This window comes from Lissotriton helveticus, chromosome 11 (genome assembly GCF_964261635.1).
Source record: "Lissotriton helveticus chromosome 11, aLisHel1.1, whole genome shotgun sequence".
NCBI classification, from domain to species: domain Eukaryota; kingdom Metazoa; phylum Chordata; class Amphibia; order Caudata; family Salamandridae; genus Lissotriton; species Lissotriton helveticus.
Window position 1 is genome coordinate 1,021,310,643 of NC_136072.1, and position 27,779 is coordinate 1,021,338,421.

General features: G+C 44.5%; 1 protein-coding gene across 1 annotated transcript in view; it reads right to left on the reverse strand.

The window, feature by feature from the left end:
• The window catches only part of RPH3A (rabphilin 3A), a 1,088,002-nt gene that overhangs the window by 234,201 nt on the left and 826,022 nt on the right, over positions 1 to 27,779 (reverse strand). Inside the window, exon 9 of the mRNA XM_078667417.1 lies at positions 9,213 to 9,296. Coding sequence (XP_078523543.1) covers positions 9,213 to 9,296 — 84 coding nt within the window. The remainder of the gene's footprint in view (positions 1 to 9,212; positions 9,297 to 27,779) is intronic.

Consider the following 27,779-nt stretch of genomic DNA (forward strand, 5'->3'; position numbering starts at 1 on the left):
TTTTACTGTTGGCACATATAAAATATTTTACTCTTCTTATTTCATTTATACACATTTTTTATAGCAAGCATATACACAGATTATATACAATAGGAACAACCTATTTGTTAAATGCATTCACTCCTCTCATGCAGTAATAGGAGTTAATTTGAGAGACATTTCAGTGTGTGGTCCTGTGTTTAACGTTGTGACGAGGACCATGGCAATACATGCTCATTTAGACTCTTCTAAGTCTGATACAGTGGTCCACTCACTATGATACAGTGCTGCTTCGGAAGTTAGACCCTTATATCCAACCTTCCTCAAGACAAAGTTAGCTTAAACTCTGGATGGAGCTATATCCAAATCCCTAAATCTCAGGTAAGCTAAGCTTACATTTACATACATTAGGAGAAACATGATGATAGCATTTTGATCTCTTTGTAGTCGCAGCTCACAATAACCCATCTACTATAAATACACAGATAAAAATAAAGAGTCTCACCTGTTTCAAGAGAAGGGGAGTTTAGAAGACAACAAAGTATGAGAGGGGGGATGAGGTCTGTCAGGTCCCTTATTTCCTCCTAACTACTAGGATCTGCCGGAAATGAATGGATATATTCTGGACAGTCACTTGGGAATCAGGTGTTAACGCCACAGGAACCTCTCTACTGGAGTGGTTCCCGTCAGATGGAAGCAGGCAGTAGTCACGCCAATTCTGAAGAAGGCGACCCTTGACCCCCTTAAACCTGAAAGCTACCGCCCTATCTCCCTTCTCCCTTGGGCCACGAAAATAGCGGAGGCCCATGTGAATGCCACTCTTACAGACCATCTAAGTAGGCTTAACATTCTCGACCCTACCCAGAACGGGTTCCGTGCGGGTCACAGCACGGAGACGGCCCTTCTGTCGATGGTCGAGCAACTGCGTTCCGTGCTGGATTCCGGTCGGACGGTGGCACTATTGTTATTAGATCTCAGTGCCGCCTTCGACACGGTCTCGCACGGGATTCTGATTCGGCGTCTTGAGGAGGTGGGCGTTTCTGGCTCCGCCTTGCACTGGTTTCGATCCTTCCTTACGGATAGGTCATTCCAGGTGGCGATCCCGCCCGGTAAGTCGTCATCCTACCCGTTAGACTAGGGAGTCCCACAGGGGTCATCACTGAGTCCCACCCTTTTCAATCTGTATGTGAGACCGTTGGCTGCGGTCGTCAAGCGGTGGGGCCTGACCATGGTCTCTTACGCAGATGACACGCAGCTGGCGGTCACACTGAGTGGGGACTCAGACCTGGAGGCTCCCAGGTTCTGTGATGGTCTGCGGGAAGTGGCTAACTGGATGAATTCCAACTGTCTCCAGTTAAACACCAAGAAGACGGAGATTATGGTGGTTGGTAAACAGGTGGCTTTGTGGGGTGACAAATGGTGGCCTTCGGAGTCGGGTGTGACTCCCCTCCCAGCGGCAGAGATAAAAAACCTGGGGGTGTGGCTTGATCCTTCTCTGAGTTTCATCTGTCATACCAAGAAGGTGGCGGCTTCTTGCTATGGCATCATCAGAGGACTTCGACCCATCCTCAAATTCTTTGATGCACCCACAAGACAGCTGGTGGTCCAAGCATCAGTGCTGTCCAGGCTGGACTATGCCAGCTCCCTATTGGCGGGGGTTAACCAGTCAGAATTTCTGCGGCTCCAGCGGGTTCAAAACGCTGCGGCCCGACTGGTGACAGGTCTGCCTAGGCGGTGCTCGGTGTCCAATGCCCTGCGCTCTCTCCACTGGCTCCCTGTGCAGCAGAGGATTAGATTCAAGGTTCTCTGCCTTGCATTTAAAATCCTCAAGGGTACTTCCCCACAAATCTTGGAGAAACTGCTGATCCCCTATGTCCCCTCTCGCACTCTTAGATCGCTAGGCCAGAACTTAGCAGTGGTCCCGCGTTTTAAGTTGAGCAGAATTGGTGGCCGCTCCTTTCGAGTCCTGGCAGCGAGCTAGTGGAATTCTCTCCCTCCACAAATCCGGGCCATCGATGAGCTCCTTCAGTTTAGACGGGCTATCAAGACCTTTTTATTTGTTTAGCTCATCTGTTGTGTCTCTTCTCCTTTCTGCCCGCTTTTAATGCTGTGTTGTGTTTACCTTCTCAAAGCGCCAGGACGCCCCTTTGCTGGGGCAGCTGTGCGCGGTACAAATAAAAATAACATAACATAACAGATGTACGCCAAACATGCTGCTCGTGTCCTGAATGCGCAAATGCTGGTCAAGCATTGCACTTGCTCATAGATGAGATTGTGAAGCCAGTAGGACTTGCCTTACTCACTGGGATTAAGGTTAGCAGAATATCTACATGTCTATGTGGTTCTGAGGCTTAGAGAATCAGCACAAGCGTCCTCTCATCCTCCAGGACATGGGAAAGTTAACCTGGGCAACATGATGGCCACAAAAATGTAAAGGTGGTATATGTGCTTCATCTACAGCAGAATGACACCTGCTGCTGGAGGAAGGTTTCACACAGACCAATCCACTTCATCAGGTGTCATTTACGGAAGAATTTAATAGAACACTCTGCTTAGTATCCTGCTGTTGAAGAGTGAATACAGGCAACTAATGTGACCTTCCGCTGTACCCCTTTTAATGTTTTAACATGGAGACTCTCGCAACCTGATGTAAGCTTAATGAGGGGAGTATTAGCTAGTAATGCCATCTCCTATATAGTCTGGCAACCGTATGCCTTTAGTGAGTATTTAATCCAGTTTGTAGAGTATTTTTACTGGTTAACCATGTCAGCAGATGTCTCCATGCTCACCCTTTAGTTAAACATAAGCTAAGAGACTTCTATTGAGCTTTTTCGTTGGTACCCATTGAGAGAAGGATAATCCATAAAAGTTGTGCACACAGACCGAAGTTTTGTACTCTGACAGAACAAAGATTTCTATACCTCTAAAGTTTACTCAGTCTCTCCCCAAAAGGGACATTCCTTAGTGTGTGTGGATAAGAACTTGGTCCACTGAGTCCTAAAGGCGATGGTCCTCTGTTGTGCCCCTAAGCACCATACATGACAATCTGTACGTGAAATGAAATGAAATGTCAACTTATAAAGCGCAGTTGCTGCCCTGGGGCGTCCAAGCGCCAACGGCCGGCTATAAAATTGCTTAAAAGGCAGGAAAAAAAGGTTAAGGAGAGGCCTTGAAAAGAAAAGTCTTTAGCTGCTTTCGAAAGGTGGAAAGATTTGTATTGGATCTAAGTTGAAACGGAAGCGAATTCCACAGCTTGGCGGCGTTGTGAATAAACATCCTGCCGCCAGCTCTTGCCTTTTTTATCCTGGGGACTATAGCATTACATGCCTGGCTAGAACGAAGGGTTCTGCTAGGTTGATATTGTATTGCTAGGTCCCGAATGATGGCAGGTCCCGTATCCCAAAAAACTTGGTGGAATATACACATAGCCTTGAAGGCGATTCTTTGTCGCACTGGAAGCCAGTGCAGGCTGTGCAGGCCAGACTTTGCCGACGTCCTTCGTGGCAGCTGGAGCACGGTGCGGGTCGCACAGTTTTGCACAATCTGGAGCTTGCGCAGTGTATATTCCGGAACGCCCAGATAAAGGACGTTATTAGAATCCGAACGGGACTGAATCAAACCCTGAATGGCTACCTGCTTTGCCTCCACCGGTAGAAGGGGAAGGACTTTCTTCAACATCTTTAGGGGGCCAAAGCAAGTAGCCGCAAGTTTTGTGGCCTGAGTGTTAAATGAGAGGGTCTTGTCCAGCCAAACCCCAAGGCTTTTTATATTGTCCCTGGGTATTGGGGGGTACCAAGACATGAAGGCCACAAAGGGTTGACAGCAGTAGGGTTAGTAGGTCCCAGGAGCATCAGCTCCGTTTTGTCCCCATTCAGCTTAAGGAGAGAGGAAGTCATCCATCTCTTTACCTCCTCTAAGCATTTTGACAGACCACATGAGGATGGTGGGCCCGGCTCCTGCGCCAAGGAGACCACTAGCTGGGTGTCGTTCGCATAGGAGATGATCTTAATGCCAAACGGACGCACAACCTCAGCCAGTGGTCTCATGTAGATGTTAAAAAGCGCAGGGCTTAAAGAGGAGCCCTGCGGGACTCCACACTTCAGTGGCCTGCTTGAGGATACAGAGTCCCCATCAAAAATTTGGAAAGACCTGTCACTCAAAAAGGATTTGAGCCATAGCCATGCTCCGCCAGCTATTCCGACACTTGACAGGCGTTCCAGCAAGATGTCATGGCTAACCGCGTCGAATGCCGCGCTTAGATCAAGGAGGATCACTGCCACTGACCCTCCCTGATCCAAGATCTTTCTGGTTGCCTCGGTAACTGCCAGCAGAGCAGTCTCTGTCCCATGCCTAGGTCTAAAGCCCGTCTGGGAAGCATCTAAGAGCTGATTGTTCTCGAGGAAATACATCAGATGGAAGTTGATGTGCCTCTAGAGAACTTTGCTTACCCAGGGGAGCAGAGAGATAGGACGATAACTACTGAAGTCAGCGGGGTCCAAATTAGGTTTTTTAGCAGAGCACGCACCATAGCCCGCTTCTAAGCAGGCGGCACGGTACAAGAAGAGATGGAGGCATTTAGAAGATTCAGGATGGTCGGCAAAATAACCTGAAGTGCCCGCATCATGATTTGTGGCGGTGCTGGGTCACATGGAGATCCAGATTTTACTTTGCAGGCTATGGAAGCTAAAGATTCAGGGTCTAGTGGCGGGAAGTGATCCAACGTGGTGAGGGGTTGAAATGGCATATCCTCCCCAATTGTCTGGTCCTGAGCTATAGGCCCAGGTACAATGAAGGGGAAGGAAGAGTAGATCTGAGTGACTTTCTGAGAAAAGAAATCTGCCAGGTTATTGCAGTGAGCTATAGATTGTCCAAGTGCGTGATAGGGGAGGGGAGTTTAGTCAACTTCTTCACTATTTGGAAGATCTCCTTGGGCTTGGACTTAGCTTGTATAATTTTATCAGCAAAGTATATGGATTGTGCAGATTTGACCTCAGCTTTATAGATTTTGATTGCCTCTCTGTATTGGGCTTTATCGTCCGATGCGTAGCCCAAACGCCAGCGTCTTTCCATTTTCCTACATTGGCGTTTCTTGTCCCTAAGGAACTCTGAATACCAGGGAGCAGTTTTTTGGGAGCGTTTCAATGTCATTTTGCTAAGAGGAAGCGTGGCCTCGATAGACTGTGCTATCCAGTCTTCAAATTCCTGGTTGGCTACACAAGGATTCTCATTGTAGGAGGGCTAGCCCATCCCAAGTCTGCTGGACCATAATTCGACTTTTAGTTTGGCCCAGCTTCTGGCACTCCTCACAATAGGTCTAGAAGGTACTACCTTAGGTATAGTCCAGGTGAGAGGCACCAATAGATGGTCGGTCCAAGGGAGGGGAATTGGAAGTCCCACCGCGATCTCTGTGCAATTACTAAACACAGGGTCCAGCAAGTGACCTTTAATATGGGTGGGAGCTTTTACTCGTTGGGTCAGCTGCAATGCCGCTAAATCATCTATAAGTGACATAGCAGTATGGTCCATGGCAACATCAAAATGAAGATTCAGATCCCCTAGCAAGGTAAAGTTAGAGGAAATTCTAGCTCGTTCTGCTAAGACGGTCGGAAGGTGGCTGTGGAACTGTTTGGAGGGTCCCGGGGGGCGATGTACAACAGTACCGAAAAAACTGTTGTTGGGGGAAAATTCCAGACTGAAAGCTAGCCTCTCGCAATCTGGGATTGATTCAGGAATGACTCGACAGTGATATTGTTCTTTATATATAATGGCTAAGCCTCCTCCTTTCCCCTCGGGGCGACCCTGCCGCGTAATTTGGAAACCCGAGGGAAGGGCTGGTGATAATTCGGGGTCAGAGTCCGTCGTAAGCCATGTCTCTGTGAGAAAGACTGCATCTGGCATGCGTTCTTCCAACAGAAGAGCGAGTTCTATCTTATGTTTTGGAAGGGATCTACAATTCAATAGTAGCATACAATAGTCCTGCTTCGCTTCCTGAGGCTGCCCCGGTTTGAGGGTCCTATTACACCTTGGGCAAAGCGCTGGTAGCTCTAGGGCATTAAAAGAATGCAAACAGCAACCAGGTCCTAAGGGCCTTATATTGAGAAGGGATTCCGCGCTGTAATACCTGGGTTTTAACGGCTGTGGTACAGGGGGGGTGGCCCTAGGCGCGGTCCAGGCGCGGACCGGTGCAGACGGGCTTGCCTTTGGCGCGCCGCCAGCGTGCCCGCTGCGAGGACGGGAAAACATCATCTTTTTATCCAGTGTGGAGGAGGGCGTGAAGCGTCCTACTGCTGGACCGCTACCCTATTCCTCCCCCCAAGATGGCGTCCCCCCTCCTAGCCTACCGGCATCAGCACCTGAATCGGCTGTACCGGTCAAGGAACGGCTGAGAGGGGCCTCGGAACAACGTGATTCTCGCACCGAGGGGTCAGTGATGAGAGCTGGTAAAAGTGAGCAATTTAAAATATTTATAGTTTTTAAAAAATAAGTTCAGCAATCAATTTATTAAATGCCCGTGGGCAACAGGGATAGCATAGAGAGCCCCCGGCTTCCGCCTCAGGGGTGAAACAAAGCAATTTGTGTCTCATGGTTCAACCTTTTGAAGTTTGGGTTTCAGATGCAAGCCCATGGCGTGAAGAGACATGTCAGCCTGGAGATTAGAGCTAAAGAACAAGCAAGATAACTGCGCCCAGGCCACATCTATACTTGAATCGAGGAGAAATGTAATGTCTTCAGAATAAAAATGCTAGTGTTGTACTCCTAGGTAAACATACGGCCAATGAGCTGACCACTATATCTGGGACCAGTCGAAGCCCAGTACATGAGACGCTGATAGAACAGATTCAACTTATCATTATCAATGTTATGGTCCTACTCCTCTTCCAAGCAAACACCAGCTGAAGCCAATAAGATCCCTTATGATGGTGTGGTTAGAAGATTGCTGATAGTTTACGGTGGGCATGGAAACATGTAGTAAGATGGACCAACAAAGATGGGTTTCCAATGTACGTTTAGAAGGGTCAGTGCTAAGTATGATTTCAGGATTATCTCTAACTTTGCAATTCAGTTCAATTTAAAAGTCATTGTAAGTAAATGTGTATTTTTGTGTACATCCTGCATATCCAGAAAATGTTTCTCGGATCTGGCCCTCCAGGACTTAGATAAGACACCTGTGACCTGCAAACCTGCACTCGAAGCATTCCATTTTCTGTACCTTAGAATCCAGGATCAAATTCAAATTCAAATTCAAAAAGCTTTATTCGAATTTCAAGAATGAATTCATAAAAGCATACAAGTTAAGACGGAGCATACAATCACAAAGTGTTACAGAGGTACTAAACTTTAAAATCATTATTATTACAGTCCAAGCAATTCCAATTTGATAAAAACAGATGGTTAAAAAGGTATATAAATACTAATGTGTACAAAAGTAGAAAACTTTACATAGAGTTTCTAAACCTAACCTGTAATTGTAAAAAGCTAGGTATAGCGTGAGCCACGGTATCGTTTTCGAGCTGTTGCAGTCTAACATAGGCTGTTCTGCATGAGCGGTGGCCCCACGCTTTGAGGATTGGTTTCAAGATGATCCTCCGTGGAACAACATAAAATTTACAAAATAAAATACAATGTAAGTTTGACTGGGGAGATGAATCATCACAGGGGCAGGTAGGCAATTCCCTCGAGCAATTATTGCAGGATGGGAAAGTGATTATACGGAAAAAGGTTCCAAACCTAAACCGTGTTAGTAACATTCTTGAGTAGCAGGTTCCAGGATCAAAGTTAATTAGCTTTTGTACAATGCACAAGGCACTCTGGAACATGTGAGTGAGTTACTTGCCTAGGTTAGTTCCACACCACTCATAAACCAGTAACCCTCACTGCACCAACAGAAAGAATGTAAGTTAATAAACAATGCAATCAGAAATGTTAGAAATCAATATTCCTGAGGGTACACTACCCTAGGTATTTGAACATGCTAAACCTGTGAGCCCAGCCAAACTAGATCAAATTGTTCACCTCCCCCCACCACCCGACACCTACCCCCACACCACATCCATCAACATGCAATTGATGATCTGCTCTAGTTGCTGAACTGGAAAATCCGAACTTCAGCTATGGAGTGACACTCATTAACTCAGCACACACCCCTTCATATAACAGGTAGATGCAGTGCCTGTCAGCATTCACCTACTCCAGTTAAGGAAGAACTCAAAAAGTAAACAAAGGGCGCACGTTAAAGCCATGGAAAATGCTATGTATTCAATTATACCTTGGGTTCTAACCTCTGTGCCGTCTAAAGTCTAAAGATAACCTTTCATGCATCATTCAGATGTGGACCAGCCTGATAAGTGCCTCTATTTCCTTTATATTAAAAGCCATAAATCCCAAGCAAGAAAGTAGTCCCAGTGACAGGCTCTCAGCTACCCATGGGATATCTTTAATTGGCGCCCGTCCACATCCTGGCCACCAGCAAAGGAATATCAGAAGCCATTCTATTTAGGGCAGGCCTTTCAACATTCCCGCCAGGGACCACCATGGGACAAATTAACTCAGCAGCAAAAAGCAGAACTGGTCCTGTCATGTTAGGAAACAACCCCCAGCTTGTTTGATCATTTATTGATGTTTATTAGAAACACAACCTTTCCACACTCTATTTTGGGGTGGTTTTAAGTCTGAAAAGCACAAACAATAATGCCGAGCAGGCTATGACTCGGCAGCCCGCTTGACGTGACACAAAAATGGCCCATCAGTGTAGTAGGAAAATTATCATACAGTCCACAGGCTGCCACGGTGATAAAGGAGGTCGCGCATGTTTCTGTCACACCAGTTGTCTGACACCCCAACCGCCCAACTCAAAATTATCCCCTAGGTTTGATCACAAGATGTGAGATGCAGCTGTGTGTGCGTGAAAGTGTGTGCGTGTGTGTGCGTGAAAGAGTGTGTGTGCGTGAAAGCGTGTGTGTGTGTGTGTGTGAATGTGTCTGTGTGTGAGAGCGAGAGAGTGTGTTTGTATGTATTGGAATATATTCGAGAGTGTTTTTGCGTGAGAAGAGAATGTACTTCTGTGTGCATGTGCTATGAGAGAACGTGTGTGTGTGTGAGGAAGAGATATGTGTGTTTATGTGACAGATTGTGTATAGAGCGCGGTATGGAATGTTACCCCATCTCATTTTCACCCACAATTATTTATCTGCCTCACAAATTGGGGACGATGCCACAAAGTGAACCCCACATACCTTGCTGGGCAGCCTGAGCGTTGGAGGTCTGGTTAGAGTTGGGAGGAGGCCTTGACGACTGAGCTGCACTGGCCCGCTTATTGCCTGCAAACATACACAATGAAAACGACCCTGTGTCAATGCATCATTTATACTGCAAAACAATATCAACATCTAAAAATGACAATTTTTGACATTTAGGGCTCATTTTTAAGGAATGATCATCATGAAATTGATCTTACTGAATACCAAGAGGTGAAACAATGGACTATGACGAGAGACTGATCATTTTAAAACTCATAAACACGAGTGCACATATGTCCATCTCTATAGAAAAAGAATAAGGATCAGAAAACTCGGCCAAAGAGTCCAACCCACGTTCCCAGTGCCCATGAACACTGAATATCTGAAAATAGCAGGAGAATGTAACTTACCCAGAAACTGTCACAGTAGAGAGAAGCAATGGCGACGCCGATCGTTTTGACTTTGTTTATTGAAAGGGTTTTGTCAAACTTCACTATCTTAGACAGGGTGCAGACGATCGTCAGCAAGCTTCCATCATCCACAAATCCAGCATTGGGCAATCAGCAGCGGTTCTAGTTTGCCTCTTACACACACAAGTTCTATACTGACAAAAGGAAGGCAGTTCTTCCCTCATGCCCATCAAGTGAAGACCACCTTCTCAGCTTTTATTATGAGGGATTGGTTAGAAGCAGTGGGTTCATCACACTGATCATTAATATGTCCTATTAGCTTGAGATCTTAGCTGAGGTGCTTAATTTGTAAAATAATAAGTGCCGGGCCCAAAGGTTTTCTTAGAAGCTCATCACCGGTGCTGTTCAACATCAGGGTTCCCAAATACCAAGGATGCGTAGTGTTGGGTCAAACTCATGCCTCTTGTATCCGCCCCAGACGCTTCCTGTCTCTGTCTTTCACTTTTGCAGGGTATTATTCACCCTCTCTGCTTTCTCTAGTCATCTTGACAAACTGCAGAGAATCCAGAATGCCGCGGCACGGATTCTCACTAACACCCCGGCCAGATCCTCCGCTAAACCAGCCCTGAGACAGCTCCACTGGCTCCCTGTGAGAGAGAGAGTGACGTTCAAGGCTCTCTGCCTGTCACATAAACTCTTACAGGACAAAGGACCCCCTATCCTAAAAAAATTCATCAGGCCCTACAAAGCCCTTAGAGCCCTCCGTTCAGACCATGAATACTTCATCACTATCCCCAGAGTGAAGCAGGTGCGCACGGGCGGACGGCGTTTCTCTGTCAACACAGCCCATCTCTGGAACTCCCTCCCCCGTGAACTCAGGACGGAACCAGACTATCTCCGATTTAGGAAGCGGCTGAAAACGCACCTGTTCCCCTGATCTCCCTCCTCCCCCCCTTCCCCCCGGTCTACCCTTTGGTCTGTTTGGATCTTAGCGTTGGGATACTTACGGGTGACTACGCGCTTTACAAAAACCTAATAATAATAATAATAATCCTGTTTTTCTTGTGCTCCATTTTCCCCCTTTTCTGCCTTTCTTTCTCTTGTTACGAATGAAAGTTTGATCATAATAAACAAGTCCTGGGACCATACTACAGAAGTGCCCCAGGGGTGCAATGGGGGTTTGTGTCCGCTTTGCGCACCCCTGGGGCACTTGGCATTACAGAAGGGGCAGCAGAATCTTGTGTGTCCCCTTCTGTAATTCTGAAAGCGCTGGAGGACATAAAGCGTCAGCACTATCATCAGAGGGAGTTTCCTGATTTGCATGGGGGCGTGGCCACATGCAAATGCGGGAAACCTTTGCCTCTGAGCCTGCGCCGTATTACAGACGTGGGCACAGAGACAAAGTAGCTGTCCGGAGGCACACTGAGGAAGCCCTCTGGATGGGTTAAAGGGGGGTCCAATGGACCCCACAGACATCCCCTTGCAGGTGGTTACAGTCACTCATTGCACCCACTTGCAAACGGATCTCTAATCCCCATTAAAAGTGCAGGCAGGTTGCCACCTGCACAGTGAAAAACAGAGCGTCTGCTTCAAAGCCGTTCCTTTTTTCACCTGAATGGGCTGCCCCCAGAGCAGCGCAAGTTCGCGGCCACCTCAAGGGCAGCGTATTCTATGTAATAGGGTGCACTTTCCCGGTTTGCACCCAACACACCTGTTTTAAGGTGCGCAGGGTGCTAACAGTTAAAGTGCAACCTAAACATAATAGGGCCTCTTGTTCCTAAAAATAAGTGCTGGTGGGCCCCACCTGCAATCATTGGCACTGCATATGCCCTGCATAGCTAATGACACATCTGTTGAGAAAGGCCACTTTAATCCATTGGGCTTTGCAAGTCACTGATGAGGCCTTCCCTCACAATTATCAGCCAGGTATTGGAGCCGATCCTATGAGAACACCTCTAAAGGCACCAAGAACACCATACACTTTTGAATACACATCAATGTAGGTTTGTGCTAAGGCAAGGAATGGAACCATCTCTGACTGACATCAGGCAGCAGCTACAGGAGATGGAGGGTGTCTCACAATTTCCAAATTTGTTGGACAGGCCAGTCATTTTCTGTGCTATGACTATTGGCTTTTATTAGTCTATTTTGTTTGCCCCATAGAGGAGGTTCAATGCACCAATGAATTAGTAAACATGGATGCTATTTTTTTTATCCCACGTTATATGTGAAGCCAAAATGCAAAGTGGAATTCCTCAGGCATTGGCACTCTCTCCGTCATTATCCAACATCTTTGGTTGTAGTTTAGAAAGTTTCTTGGTTTCGTGGTCTTTCAACCTTAGCCAAAAAAGCAAAAGTACCGGAAACTTCAAGACACACAAAAAATTGGTAGTGATGGACAGCTGCCTTCTTTCATCCCGAAAGAGGCCTTCCTGCTTCAGATCGATGTTCACCTTCATGCTGATTGCTCTGCGGTAGTCTATGACAAAGCAGGTAAGCTAACAGAAGAGTATATTTATTCCATGGTGCTTACCAAGGCTGCCTTCTGGGCTCTTTGCAATGCAAAGATTATTTACTGGTAATCTTTATTACTCTGAATCCTAGTGCAGTTCATCCACGTCCTCTTCCTACCCTACTACATCCCACATGTTATGTTATGTTATAATATTTTTAAAGCGCATACTGCTACCCAAAGGTGTCCTGGCGCTGTCTACAAGCCACCCAAAGACATTTGATTAAGAGCTCGGAGTTAAACATCAAAAAGCCAGGTTTTTAAGGCTTTCCTGAATGCCAGTAGATCAGGACAATTTCTAAGATGAAATTATAGGGTATTCCATGCTTTGGCAGCACCTGCCAGGAAGCTCCTACCTCCCCAGCTGGCTTTTTTAGAGATGGGGACAGTTACCAATTTTGCTCCTAGAGAGCTGAGTGGTCTATTGGGGACATACCACTGAAACTGCTGCTTCAGATGCTATGGCCCGGTACCATGAAGAGCTTTGTAAACTGTACAGAGTGACTTAAACTGCACCAGTTTCTTAACGGGCAACCAGTGCAGTCTTCTGAAATCTCCGGAGACAGAAGCATATTTAGCTGTACCTGTGAGCAGTCTGGCTGGTGAATTTTGTAAAAGTTGGAGTCTATATAGTAATCGCTCCTGAATGTTTAGGTAAAGGCTGTTGCAGTAGTCCAACCACAACATAGTTAATGCCGTCACTACTGTAAGTTGGTTTTCCTTAGGTAGAAACTGCAAGATTTTCTTGCATGTTCTGAGAGCAAATGTGGTTGCCGAGACAACTGCATTGACCTGGTCCTCAAAGTTGAGTTTATCATCAATCAGGACACCCAAGTTCTTTACATTCCTAGTAGGAATTGGAAGCACGCCCAGCGACTCTGGCCACCAACTTGGGATCCAGAGCTTGGGGTCATTGCCAAACAGAATGACTTCTGTCTTACCCAAATTGAGTTTTAAACAATTTTGTGTCATCCAATTACCCACTGCTTCCATACAGTCATGGAATTGTTTTGCAGTTCCCGTCTCTTGCCCAGGGAGCAGGGACACCACAATCTAAGTGTTGTCTGCATACGATGTCAGAGCAAATCCAAAAGATTTGATCAGGAGGGCCAACAGGGACATGTAGACATTAAAAAGCGTTGGGCTAAGTGAAGAACCCTGCGGAACACCGCACGGCAGTGAGAAGGGTTTGGAACAGAATGCGCAGAGAGAAACTGTTTGCAATCTGTCTGAGCGGAAGGACTTCAGGAGTTCCCATGCTTTACCTTGGATTCCACATTCCCACAAACGGTCCAACAGCAAGTCATGGTGGACCCTGTCAAAGGCCACAGACAGGTCCAACATAATCATTGCAGTTTTGCCTCCCTGGTCAAGCGCAGCCCTAATCTCCTCTGTAGATTTTAAAGTGGACTCAGTACTGTGTCCCTCTCTGAACCTGTATTGCGTTGGATTCAATATTTGTGCCTCTCGTAAGAATGTACTTAGTTGTGCATTCATGCTTTTCTCTATCAGTTTAGCTGGCAGGGGGATACGCGAGATCGGCCAAAAGTTATTAGGATCATTCGGGTCCAGATTCGGCTTCTTGAGTGGAGGAAGTATTGATGCAGTTTTTCAGGCTTCAGGAAAATATCCTTCCTTAAACATCGAGTTCATCATGGCAGTAAGCGTTATAACAATGGGTTCAGGGGCTAGTTTTAGTTCCACCACCGGGCATGGGTCATAAGGGGAGCCGGATTTGGCTGGCATCACTGATTTATGAATGTCCTTGGTGGATAACGATGCAAACTCTTCAAGACTCGAATAGAGACCCGACCGAGCTTTACATTTTTCCCCGACACCAAGTGTTCCATCTGCCATCGGACCTTTAAATGTGGTGAAAATAGCCTCCACTTTGCTACAGAAAAATCTGTCTATTCCCTCGCAGAGCCCCTGACTTGGAGAGACACTAGGTGTGACAGGGTACGCTAGACTGGTGACTATTTTGAAGAGTTCTTTAGCTGAATTTATTGCAGAATTCATTTTGTTGGCAAAGAAATCTTTCTTGGTGGTAAAAAGTAGATGTTTCTTTTTCTGCGAGGTTACATCCCCTCCTCCATTTCCTCTCTAGCAATTTACATTTTAGTTTATGATCTTTCAGCTTCTGAGAGTACCATGGGGCGGAGGGCCGTGCTCTATTAGAGATTGAGATCTTTTTAGGCGCTAGCTTATTGCTGGCTGCTCAACCCAGATGGAATATTGGGTAGTCGCCTCTTCTATGTGTACAGGCGGACAGAATAGGGTAGAGTTCAGCAGATCTTCTAACTCTTTAGCCTCAATTTTATTCCATGCTCTGGAGACCCTTTGCTTTTTAGTTAGTTTACCCATCTCATGATGATTGGAAACAGCTAACTCAAAGCGTACTGCCACATGGTCTGACCAGACCAGGGGCAGCAGTCCTGTAAAAGTAAGTTGCGGGTTGGTGGAGAAGATCCCATCCAACGTGTGCCCTGCCGTCTGAGTAGGTCCCACAGCAAGCTGTATTCTAGTGCAGTTCATCCACGTCCTCTTCCCACCCTACTACATCCCACATGATCTCCTTCGTAGAACACCTTGCAGCCAGGATTTCTTTCTTTCTTCTTTTTTACAAGGCGATCATCTGGGGGGAAAGGAGGGGAGTGGAGAAATGCTAGCAAAGAAAACATCTGGGTGACCCAATAAACCCCTGTAGGCTTGGGCAGTCAATAATGTAAAATAAAGTTGTCTACAAGATATTTTGTTTATTTGTCAAATGTGTAGTTGTTTTAAGTCTAAATCAGGGTGTTTGTCATATGATCAAACAGCAAGGTGCCCACAGAGCTACAGCAATAAATGTAGATCACGAGTCAAAATAATAAAAGAAACACAAAAATCCTATTTATATGAAAATATATTCTTGATTTGGTTTGTAAGGAATTGATTGCTGTAGCTCTGTGGGCACCTTGCCGTTTGATCATATGACAAACACCCTGATTTAGACTTAAAACAACTATAAATTTGACATATAAACAAAATCCCTTGTAGACAACTTTACTTTACAGCAAAGAAAACGGGCAAAGCAAACTTCCTGTTACTTGTTTCTATTGGGTGCCAGTTTCATGGAGGTGGGACGCCTCACGAAGTAAGGAGTGGGATGAGAAAGATGGACAGATAATATATGTAAATCAGTTATATTTTAATTGAGAGAAAAATTGCTCTGCTGCACGATAGAACGGTCATAGAATAATCAATGTACTCCTGCACGCAGACAAAAATATTTAATTATTGCACCTGCCAGCTTTTGGTGAACAGTAATGTAAACATTATTGAAGACGGGGACACGTAAACAAATATCGCCTACGATCCGATCCACTGAAAAATTATGTGCATTAACATTGCTTCACAACCCAAAAACGTTATCCAAAAGTTTGAAAACATTGGTCTAGTTTAGCATCAATACACAAAACCTGAAAGTTTATGTCACGTCATCAAATTTAGCAGACAACCCTATTTACACTGTATTGCCAAGGACTGACAAGAAAATGCCTTAAAATGTTCACGAGATGAACCCCTTTGAGCACCCCTCCACACAACAATCACTCCAATAGCAATGCTTATCCGGCAGTCATATACCTCTTCTGTCTTGGGTAAGAAGGGGGTCTATTCTCAGTGCTTAGCCCTGTGAACGTAATATCTAATACACTGTCAATCTCCTGGAGGAGGAATCGATGCCCTGCCTGACTCCACATGTGCCCTCCAGACACAACATACACATCCCACAAAGGGTAGAAGGTAGCACTGCTTTGTGTGATCTGTTCTTCCAACACTCCCAGCCTCATGTACTAATGCCTACTTTCAGCAGTAAACCAGTGTTCATCATGACCACAGACACCTGCCACATTTCGCTAGGTGGAGGATCACTGCATGACTCTTTATACACATTCTAACCTGTGTACTAGAAGACTACAGTGAGCGCATCCATGTTATACACAATTCATCATTTACCAATGGAGAGATACTCAATAGAATCCGATATACACCATCCTTGTTGTTCTATTGAAGATGGAGCTCTGTGCACCTTTATCCAAGTATTGTGCCAGGAGGCAATGTCCTGGTCAACCACATACAGACGTGCCAGAATGCTCCGGCAGGTGGCACCGCCCAGTGTGAATCACATTGGTATATGTCCCATCATGTGCAGGAGGTAAAAATCTCATTGAGGGCCCCATTAAAGTCTTTCAAAACATGCAGCATAGGAATGCTTTGTGTGATTCCCCCACTGTGCAGGAGGTTCCAGCGTTCACTGGGAGTCCCACACACACCTTCCTTTACCAGTAAGTAATTCTTTATTGTTCGATTAACAAAAATCATTACAGTTTAAAACCTTGTTATCATATAAAAAACAATTCCTTACTTATCTAAAAAAAATGATGTTAATTAACTAGGACCTTTTTCATTTCCCTTAATTCACTTAAATGGTTATATACAGTACTGGTACATTGTTACTACATATACACATCTTTATCACTGTCGTTCATTGGTCATAGTAAAAGTAACATATAATGATCAAGTAATTCCTAAAACAATACAATACAAATTGTAAACATTATATACCATTATACAAATGAACGATAAAGTGCCTAAGTGCTTACACATGGTCTATAAGGTATAAACACACAAATAGCTAAAAAAGCTGACCACCATAGGATCATAATATAGCAGGCCATAAAACACATCAATAAAGCTATACAGATTATATACCATCCTGCAGATGAACAATAAAGTGCCTTAGGTGCAGGACAGGTAATGGTCAGTGTCGTCTCATGGAAACCTTCTGTGATAAGCACATTATTCCATCACAGGGTTTTAGCGGAGAGGCAATGCCTGATGCACAGTGCCCAGAATAATATCCCACTATGAGTCAAAGAGAGGAAAGGCTAGGTTTACTGGAAACATCTAATGTAATGAAATGTAATCTGATGAGCAAACTATTACTTTCTCGCTCCAGTCCCGCTCCTCCACTGAGCTTGAGGTAGTGATGGGGAGATTGTAGTGCAACCTACAGTTTCATTTATTTCCATACTGGGCTTTGATAAGATGCTGCTTGTGTGGGAATTGAATGCCGAATGTCTTGATTTTCATATCTCTGCACCAACCCTCAAAATTGAGATGTGCCTTTAGGTGGTATTAGGTTGACAAGTCTATTTTGGGCAAACTGGGGCAATCTAACCCCTCAATTCAGGCTAATGAACTAGTTTAGTAGTTTTGCCAGCCCATGTGGTGCTTACTGTGCATCCCCTCGTGTTCTTTGGGTGGTGGTTTTGTGTGTGAGATGTGACCTTAAAATTAGCCCCCAACCATAAGCCGATCTGTCTTTGCAGATGATGCCCGATACCCTTTTCCATTACTGGGAATCTCTTAACACAGAAAATGTACACAACATCAAGATGCTGCAGACCTTAAAGTTTGGGGGACAGCATACTCTGTCACGAGTTTGGCAGATGTCCCATCTGACATATTACAAGTGCATTATAGTCTAAACTGCGGATGGGATATTCGCCACGTTTTGACGGAGTATCCCGCTCCTCAAACCCTATGTATTTGCAAAGGTCAGATGATCTCACAGTACACAACACTGATATAAGCGCAGGTCTGGATTTAGAAGGAATGGCATTTGCCCAAGTCAAGCAATCCTGGCATTTGAAGGGCTCACCAAAAATGGAATCCTCTGAGAGACGGCATTAAGGAAGAGCAGTGGCCACTGAATCACCAAATGTCAACCTGATTGTTGGCACATGTCACGAGGGTGCCTTTATCCGCTACTGATTTGGGAGTTAACAGCTCTTTGCATGCTATTACAATTAGTTACAAACTGCTGTATAGTAAAAATTCTGAACTTGAAGAAGTTGAACTGCATAAAATAAGGGCCTAGTATGGCTGTAGCAGCTCTTGCCGAAAATTGACAGAACATTTTGTAATTAGTTTTTTCAGCACTTAGAGCCACCTTGCCAGTGACAGTGTGTGATGGCAACTACAAAGTTTCCAAGAGGTACTATGTGGCTTGAATATGACATGTACAACAGCAGATAGCATATGCCCTCTAAATGACGAATGAGAATTTTTTGATTATTTGTCATGTCCAGATCAGGCAAAATACATAACTTTACAAGGACTTGCAAGAGGTAAGGGACAGATCCAACAGGCACTAATACAGCTGCGACCTCCAACTAATCAAGAGGCAAAAAACAATTTGCATTATACAGGATCAGGGCACCAATCTGATATAAATTTGGAGCATCTCGTGATGCAAATTAGAAGACTTAGTGCAAGTTATAGTAGACTGGGCATGCTTTCCCTATGCCTTTCTTATGCCATGTAATGTGCTATATGAATTGGCTAAGTGGTGATAATGTGCCACTATAGTGAACGAAAAAGTATACAGTCTATATCTACCACTTTTGGCAGCATGTTAGGTATGCTCCCTCTCTCTTTCCACTTTCAAATTTGCATACTCTATTTTCCATGATAAATGATAATGACCATCGTCAAGTATTATCTAGAGAAATTCCTGTTTTTGCCCATTATTTCAGTTCTGGACATCAGCTATGCTGACCAATGCAATGGCGTGGTCTAGTGAATAGGAATTATCGACATGAGATCTGTTCATATGAACAAATCTTTTTTTATCTCCGACAGTCACATCACTCTCATAAAGCACCTATCTAAGTGCACTGCTCTGTGCACCAGCCCCAGCACGGATATGATGTCTAAACAATATTATCAACGCACATATAAACATAAACAACAATCTATTCTGCATGTCTTACTCAGCACCTTGGGCTGCAGGACATCGTTCTTGTTAGAAATGGGGGTCTCTAGTTGACAATTGCACCTTTGTCCAAGTAGGGAACCTTCTTCCTAGTCAGGGTAAGGGGAATACACTTCTAAAAGAACCCCTGCTTACCCCCTTGGTAGCTTGGCACGATCAGACAGGCTTATCTCAGAGGCAGTGTGTAAAGCATTTGTGCACACATACAGTAATACAGTGAACACACTACAGATGGACACCACATCAGTTTAGAAAAATACGTAATCTTTATCTAAACCAAACTAGACCAAAATGAAAAAAATCCACAGTACAGTAATCAAATGTACTTCTTAGAAGATAAAAACAGTCTGTCAGTAGCAAACTGTAGATGCGACACTTTCAAAACAAAGTACATTGGATGCATCAAAATCATAGTCAAAAACAGCTGCAGGGAAGATGATGTGTCGGTTCCTTAAGCCCAGGTAAGGTGATGCATCGGTTCCTTACTCCAGAGGAGGTGATGCGTCGTTTCCTTACTGCCACGCAGGGGAGGTAGTGTGTCAGTTCCTTACTGAAGGGGAGGTGATGTGTTGGTTTCTTACTGTGTGGGGAGGTGATGAGTCGGTTTCTTACTGCAGCCCGGTGTTCTTGTAGACTTGACACCCTGGTGCGATGCGTGAGGATGGGGGATGCTCCGTTTCTTGATGCGGCAACGGCACTGCTTTGGGTCTCTGCAACCGCGGTCCCATGAGGCGTTGGTTCTTGCAATTGTACTGCAGGGCCTGCGTCGGAATCAGTGAGGTGATCTCGGACTTCGGAGATCGGTGCGTGGGATTCGGCATGCATTCATTTCTCCAGCCGAGGGCAGGCGCTGCATCGGTTTCTTCAGTGACGCGTCGGAAACAGGTGTGGATGCATCGTGCTTCTCATATTTTACAGCTCCCAACAGCAGGAACAACCTCCAGAGGCCTAATTCCGCAACAGGCCCCTCCTGGCAGGTCAGAACTACCAGCAAGGAAGTTCAGGGGAGCTGGTGGGGAAGTATTTGTATCCTTGAAACTTCAGAACAGGAGGCAAACTCTACTTCAAGCTCTTGGAGATCTTCCTCAAGTAGGAGACACAGCCCATAGCAACGTTTTATCCTCTCCTAGGCAGAAACAGCCGCTGTAGACCAACTCCAAACAGCAAACAGCAAAGAAGCAGTGCTTCTCCATCAGTTTTCCCAGCTCTTCTCCTTGGCAGAGGTTCCTCTTGAACTCCATAAGTAATTGAAGTTCTGGGGTCTGGGCTCCAAAATTTATATTCCAATTTTCTTTGTTCTCTGGTGTCAGAGAGGCTCTGTGCTCAGTCCAGCTTCCCGGTAGGAGGCAGAGACAGCAATGTGTAAGGTAGACCAGGCCCATCCAGGTGTAAGAAAATCTCGCCCCCTAGTCTGAATGCAGCCCAGGTCTATTCAGTCCAGCTCTGACTCACCCAGGAAAGGCAGGATACACCTCAACCCCCACAGTAGCTGTCTACAGTGAATAGACATTCCCAGCCCCTGTCACTCTAAAGCCACACAGTCAATACACAAACCAGCACAGGCTCGCAGGATGGCTAAGCAAGAACAGACCTAATTTCTAAAAGTGGTATTTTCAAACACAGAATGTAAAAATCATCCTTACTAAAAGATGCATCTTTATATTCTGAATGCAGACATACTGAACTTTACCTTCCTATCTTGTCCCAACGGAAAGTTATAGTTATAAGATGTTATAAATAAAACTCCCATTCTATCCTATGGGACAGGTAGCCTTTCAATAGTGAAAAACGAAATGCCCCGTGGTTTACTATCAGGACATGTTACACACATCTAAACATGTCCTTCCTTTCACAGACACTACACCCTGTCCACAGGGATGTCTTGGGCCTACCTTACGGTTGACTCACATGTCAGAAAAGGGAAGGTCAGGCCCTGGCAAGTGGGTACACTTGCCAGGTCGATATTGCATTACCAAACTGTGCACAGACACTGCAGTGGCACGTCTGGGAACCTTTTGCAAGGTTGCTTGTGTGGGTGGCACAATCAGTGCTGCAGACTCGAAACTCACCATGACCAAACAAGTCAACGCTGTCTCCTCCACCTGCTTCAACACTACCTTATTTTTTTTATAAATATATGGGAGAACTGCTGAGCAACTTAGATCCCTCCCTGAAACAACAAGGAGAAGAAGGACTGCCCTGCTGGAACTCAGATATACACCCAAAGGATTGCACTCTAAAGGACTGCACCTGCTGCACAATCTGGAATTACAGCCCTAAGGATTTTTACTTGGCTTCACAAGGATTAAAGATTGGACATCCTGAAAGCAACAGGTTAACAGAGTTCACCTGCACCATCTCCACCAAGAAGCCCCCAGGCTGGAGTGTGTTCAGTGGACTTTTATGGATTTGGACAGGTGCATTGTGGGAATTGTAGTCCCAACATCCATACGTCCATCTCAGAGATTCAAGACCCTTGGATTGGTGTTATGGATACTTTGAACCCTCAAGTAGACCTTCTGGAAACAGATCTAGAAGTTTGGAGCAAGGTTGGTGAAAAGCTCCTTAGGTTGAGATTCTAAACCCTTGGATTGGTGTTAGGAACACTTTGAACCCTCAAATAGACCTTCTGGAAGAAGATCCAGAAGTTTGGAGCAAGGTTGGTAAAAAGCTCCTTAGGTGGACTGGCCTGTTGACAAGAGTCAAGCGGCCAACATCGAGCCACAAACTGGCCTGGATTCTAGGTTTGTAATGCTGAAAGCTCCAGAGCTCCTGTTATCGAAAACACATCTAGGATTTCACTGAGGCTTCAAGCTGAGCCAAGGCGCCGTCTTCAACTCGGATCCCGGCCTGAACAGGAGTCTCGCTCGAAGTCGAGAAAAAAAGCTCTAAAAAAGATTCTGAGTGTGAAGGTAACATTTTGACAGAGGCCTCTCGCTTAGTGTATCCAACCAGGTCTCCATCGCACTCAGCCTCAAACTGTGACTTTGAGCTGGTCAAGGGCGACCAGATGTCCCAAAGTGGCGCTTTGGGCTATTAAGCACTAGACATTTGTTTGTTCTTGAAAAATTCATAGCTCATGTCCTTATATTGGATTTTTGTTGTTATGGTATCATTTTAAAGATAAAACTATAACCTATTTTTATAAATTGGTGTTAGATTTTTATTGTGTGTTGTGTTTTACTTATTTAATGTATTGGTGTTTTTAAATACTTACACCTGTCTCCTAAGTTAAGCCTGCCCGCTTGTTGCCAGCTACCAAGGGATGAGCAAGAGAATATTTTATTGTGACTTTGATTGAACTTTCAATTGTCATTATGGCCTTATTACGAGTTGTAAGTCCCTACTTATAACCCACTTTCAAACAAAAAACAAATTAAGCATGCATGTTTCTCTAGGTTAAAAAGTCCAGGAACACACTTACATTCTAGCTACCTAAAACAGTTCTACCACATGGGAATATGAAATATATTTGACTTGAGCTCGGCTCAATGCATTTCATCAAGAGCCATACAAGTTGTTTTAGACCTCATTCACATTTTGTGTGGTTGTCCTTTCAGCTACTAGTTAAAGAAATGGATAGGCCATAGCCAGAATGGGACAGGGGAAAGTCCAGGTGCCTGTCAAGTGGGTGGGACATTTTAGTTTAAATAGAGCTTTGGAACACCACTCCCATTCATACAAGAGGTTGTCCCACATTCACTAAATCTCAGCACTCCAAGAAGCTTAGATCAGGATTATGCTGAAAAGAAGGAATTTATTGTAAATCTTAATTGGCTCACCTGGTAGGGGCAGTGATGGAGTTTGGGGTCAACTGAGTGCTTCATACAGCTGAAAAGTGTGGTACACCGCCCTTAATTTGTGTTGATGAAACACTTAGATTTTTTTGTTACATAGCATGTATGCAGTAAAGGAAATGCATTACACCATTGAACAACTTGGAGTAGTTAGCCTGACAATTTCATTATGATTGTTTATGCCCGATCACCAAAGCCAAATTACAGTTTAGAACATGTGCTTAACCTTCTTCAAGGTGAGAATGTACATGAAAGTAAAAAAGAAGGAATAAATCTCTGCCTGCTGCTCGTCTAAATTATTCCTTTCTACCCCTCTGAGTAGTAGGTCTTGAGATAGTGTAAGCTACTGCCTGCCAGGCAGAATTCGGGTGAACTAGTTAGAAATGGACATTTTCATGTGGATTTAAAAGTGAATTTGTTCAGATGATACCTGCAACTAGAAACCACGAATCTGGGTCTGAAGAATCAGTCCTGAAGATCTGAGAAATTTTCTTCATGGTGCTACCAGATTGTAGACAGCAAATTTGGAGCTTAGGAATTACTCATCTAGGAAGCACAGGAGCAAAGTGCAAAGTTTAGCAGAAACAAACAACCTTAGCATACTTCTCCCTAGGTTTCAACACTCACATCATTTTTTCAGACAGACAGCATGTGCAGAGAGGAACCACTTAAACAAGGTATTCAACATTGTGGATCCTGGTCCAGGTGCAACTGCAAGATTTGCCTTCAGAAATGTCTGAAAGTAACACCTTTAATAGAAAGCAACAATCTGCTTTTACCTGGCTGTGAGCTTGAAGAGTTCGCTTCACAGTGTGCTTTGTTCCCAACTAATTTATGGAAGACACAGTTGTTTTTACATGTTTCTTCGGTACTCCCCAAAGAATATTGATAACAAGTTTTAAAGGGGTGCTTTTTGCTTCTTTATGTCTTATGACCACCTCATCAGAAGTTTTCCCTTTTGTGGCATTTTTGTCATTAGATTCCTATTTTTGCAAATGCCCAGGTTGAGACCTTTTAAGATCGTAATTTCATACCTGCATTGCTGTTTGGCAGGTTTTTGTGTACACAATTCATATGCTTTTATCTGGGTCAGTCTTTTCTGCTTGCGCCAAGCATTTTATCAGTGAGCCTGGACTTCCTTCAAGATACTACTTTTACTCTGCAGATGAGCTTGTTAGGACCTTGTCAAAATGTAATTGAATCTCTTCAACAGTCTTACATCGAGTGGTGACATAGCTGTGTTAACTCGCTGTGAACCCCTCCAATAAAGAAAACTTGGCTTACTAACATCCTTTTGCAAGGTCCCTCCTTGACAGGCAACTTTGTATGTTGGATTTACGGCGGCCTGCCTGAGCCGCGGAGGAGCCCCAGTGCTGGCAACAGTACTCCAGCAGCGACGATGAAGCGCCACTGCTTTTGGGAAAGGAGTCGGACTTTGGGGGACAATTGGTGCAAGCGGCGACTCAAGCTGTGCCTCACCACCCACTGGGGTGATTTATTTCGACAAATGGTGGGCCAACGAACAGCTTCTCACTTGAGCAAGGCTGGGCACTACAAAGACCATAAAGCAACGGGAGTGGCCACGCCCATCAGGGCGGTGGTCTATCCTCAATGGTGGTGCTTATAAACAGCTGTGCTGCTGACCCTGGTGTTCGTTTGCCTCTAATGAAGTGGAGCAACCACGAAACGCGTTAGGCAGAACTTAATCGAGTGGTGACATAGCTGCTGTTTCCTCGCTGTGAACCCCTCCAATAAAGAAAACTTGGCTTACTAACATCCTTTTGCGAGGTCCCTCCTTGACAGGCAACTTTGTTTGTTGGATATATATATATATACTTTATTTTCAATATGCTATGGGATTAGGCTCCACTGATAGGATAGGTTCTTTAGGTGCTAATTTATCAACTTGGTGTTTCGTTAAATATTGAACACTTTTTGTAGCAAAATGTAATGTGGGTTACAGTAATGATCAATTTCTATGCTAAACATGTGCAGGTCTGAGTAATACCTGCAAACAAATATACATTAGCCTTCTGTTATTTAGGTATGATTCACAATGTATTTAACATGTTTAAATATATGTGATAAAAGCATTTCAAACTGTACAGATCCATGGGTACAAATGTAATAAGGACTTCCAATAGTAACAACTATATGAACAACACTGCACTATGGGAGTTGATGTTTTTAAAGTGAAGTCACGTGATTAAAATCTGTTTTAAAGCACGCACAAGCGCACGTTGGTGTCTTCTTCCTCCTGTGAGCAAGGCATTCAGCCGAAATGTTAGGGGAAAAGGGAAGCGGGCGCTGCTGGACTGAGTGGCATCCTGAAACTGTGGTATTGGGCCTCAAAATGTTTGTTTTGCATGGCAAGTGCTTTGTGGGCTGCTCGTGCCCATTTCATTGAGGCCGCCCTGAAGGGTCCTGGGCTCCGGAAACGAGAGACTTTTGTTTGGCATTAAATTGAGGAGCCTCACTCACTCATGCACCCGACCTACAGAGGATATGCTAATTAGCGAAAACGGAATGCATGTGGAAGGGATTCTAGCAGGATGATTCCTGCAAAGATCGTGCTGCAGGTAATGGTGTCTGCTGGTCGCACGCAGAATGGAAACACTGCGGCATAACACCTGACTAACTTGATTGAAATTGAACCACTTGAACATCAGTGCAGTTTTCAAGTATCAATGTATAACTATGCTTGAAATAAGGACTTCCAATAGTAACAACTATATGAACAACACTGCACTATGAGAGTTGATGTTTTTAAAGTGAAGTCACATGATTAAAATCTGTTGTAAAGCACGCCCAAGCGCACGTTGGTGTCTTCTTCCTCCTGTGAGCAAGCAATTCAGCCGAACCGTTAGGGGAAAAGGAAAGCAGGCGCTGCTGGACTGAGTGGCATCCTGAAACTGTGGTATTGGGCCTCAATATGTTTGTTTTGTATGGCAAGTGCTTTGTGGGCTGCTCGTGCCCATTTCATTGAGGCCGCCCTGAAGGGTCCTGGGCTCCGGAAACGAGAGACTTTTGTTTGGTGTATATATATATATATATATATATATATATATATATATATATATATATATATATATATATATATATATATATTCACAGAAAAAACCATAGGTTTGAAACCATATATAGTTAGCTGGATAATTTAATTTAATCATACAAAACCATTGAAATTCCCATATATAGTTAGTTGCACTAACTATATATTTCGCGCACCCGCAATCCACTGCTGATGATGTCACATATTGCATCATTGATGACATGGTCAGTGACCTCACTGATGACATCACTGATGACATCTCATTTGACATTACTGATCACATCACTGATGACATCTCAAATGACATCACTGATGACACCACTGATGACATCTCAAATGACATCACTGATCACATCACTGATGACATCATTCATGTGATAATACGATGAACCTTTTCAGACTCTAATATAACCTTAGATACACTCAGTGTATACAGACACTCACACACTATCACTCATCCATGGAGTTACTCACACACCTAGTCAGTCATGCAAAGAATCAATCACACCTCCATTTCCTCAACTATACAGTTACACACACTACTTATTCAAACATATACTAACACATACTTACTCTCTTATACAATCCCTGATACAAGTTCACAATGATCCATACAGCCACTCACACATTCACTGGCTCTCATGCACAGTTATTTATATATGCCAACTCTCACATGTACTGTGTTTTACTTATGTACTTACTTTGACATGTAGCATTGAGATATCCATTCACTCATCAATACACTCATGCACACAGTCATTCGCCAATACAGCTGTTTCCACATGCACTCTTGAACCCATACATCTAGTGAATCAACTGCTCACACATCTATGCACAGAGTCACACACCTCCCAGCCACCCACACACACACTCAGTCTCCCATACAATTACTTGGGCAACCAAGCAATAACCCATATAGTCACTCATATAGCTACTGATCAACACATGCAGCAGTTTACACAACAACAGACATACTGATGCACAAATTGAGACAGTTTATTCACTAACCCATGCATTCAGTGAGACACATTAAATCACTCACTCATACAGTCAGTCATGCACCTACTAAATCCTTCATCCAGACAGTTATACATTCACTCATTCTTCAATCTGTAAAACATATTTAAACTTTTCAGAAACATACAATGACTTGATGATGTAATCAGTGATGTCATCAGTGATGTCATTTGAGATGCGAAAGGATAACGTACATCTACTATCATCCTTTCCACTAATTGATAGTACTGAGCTCCCACCTCTTATCACTCATATCAAATCTGGATCTCCAAATGACCTCCTCCCTGCCAAGATGGTTCCGCCTCTGATTTCTCTCCTGGGGCCCTCCATACAGAGTGTTATTAACATCTCCCTCATCAAAGGACAGGTCCCAGCAGATTGGAAAAGAGCGGTGGTAAACCCAATACGGAAAAAAGCGGTTTCCCCATGGACCGACCTCTCCAACCTGCGTCCTATTTCACTCCTGCCATACATCGGCAAGATAGCTGAGAAGCACGTAAACACCTATCTATCACAACATCTTGAAGCGACGGAGGGCCTGGACTATTCACAATCTGGTTTCAGGCCGAACCACAGCACCGAATCAGCCCTTCAAACAGTGACCAATAACATCAAAATGGCACTGGATGAGGGCAGCTCTATGATTCTGGTGCTGTTGGACCTCTCCGCCGCTTTTGATACGGTGTCTCACAAGGTGCTTCTTGAGCGACTAAAGGATGTAGGTTTGGAAGGAATGGCTCTGTCATGGATGGAAAGCTTTCTATCTGGTCGCTCCCAAGAAGTTAGGCTGGGCCCCCATAAATCCATCTATAGGGAGCTCAATAAGGGAGTGCCACAGGGCTCTTGCTTAAGCCCGACACTATTTAACGTGTATGTGGCTCCCTTAGCCAACTTAGCAAGATCATTTGGGTTTACCCCGGTGTCGTATGCCGATGACACCCAACTTCTCTTTC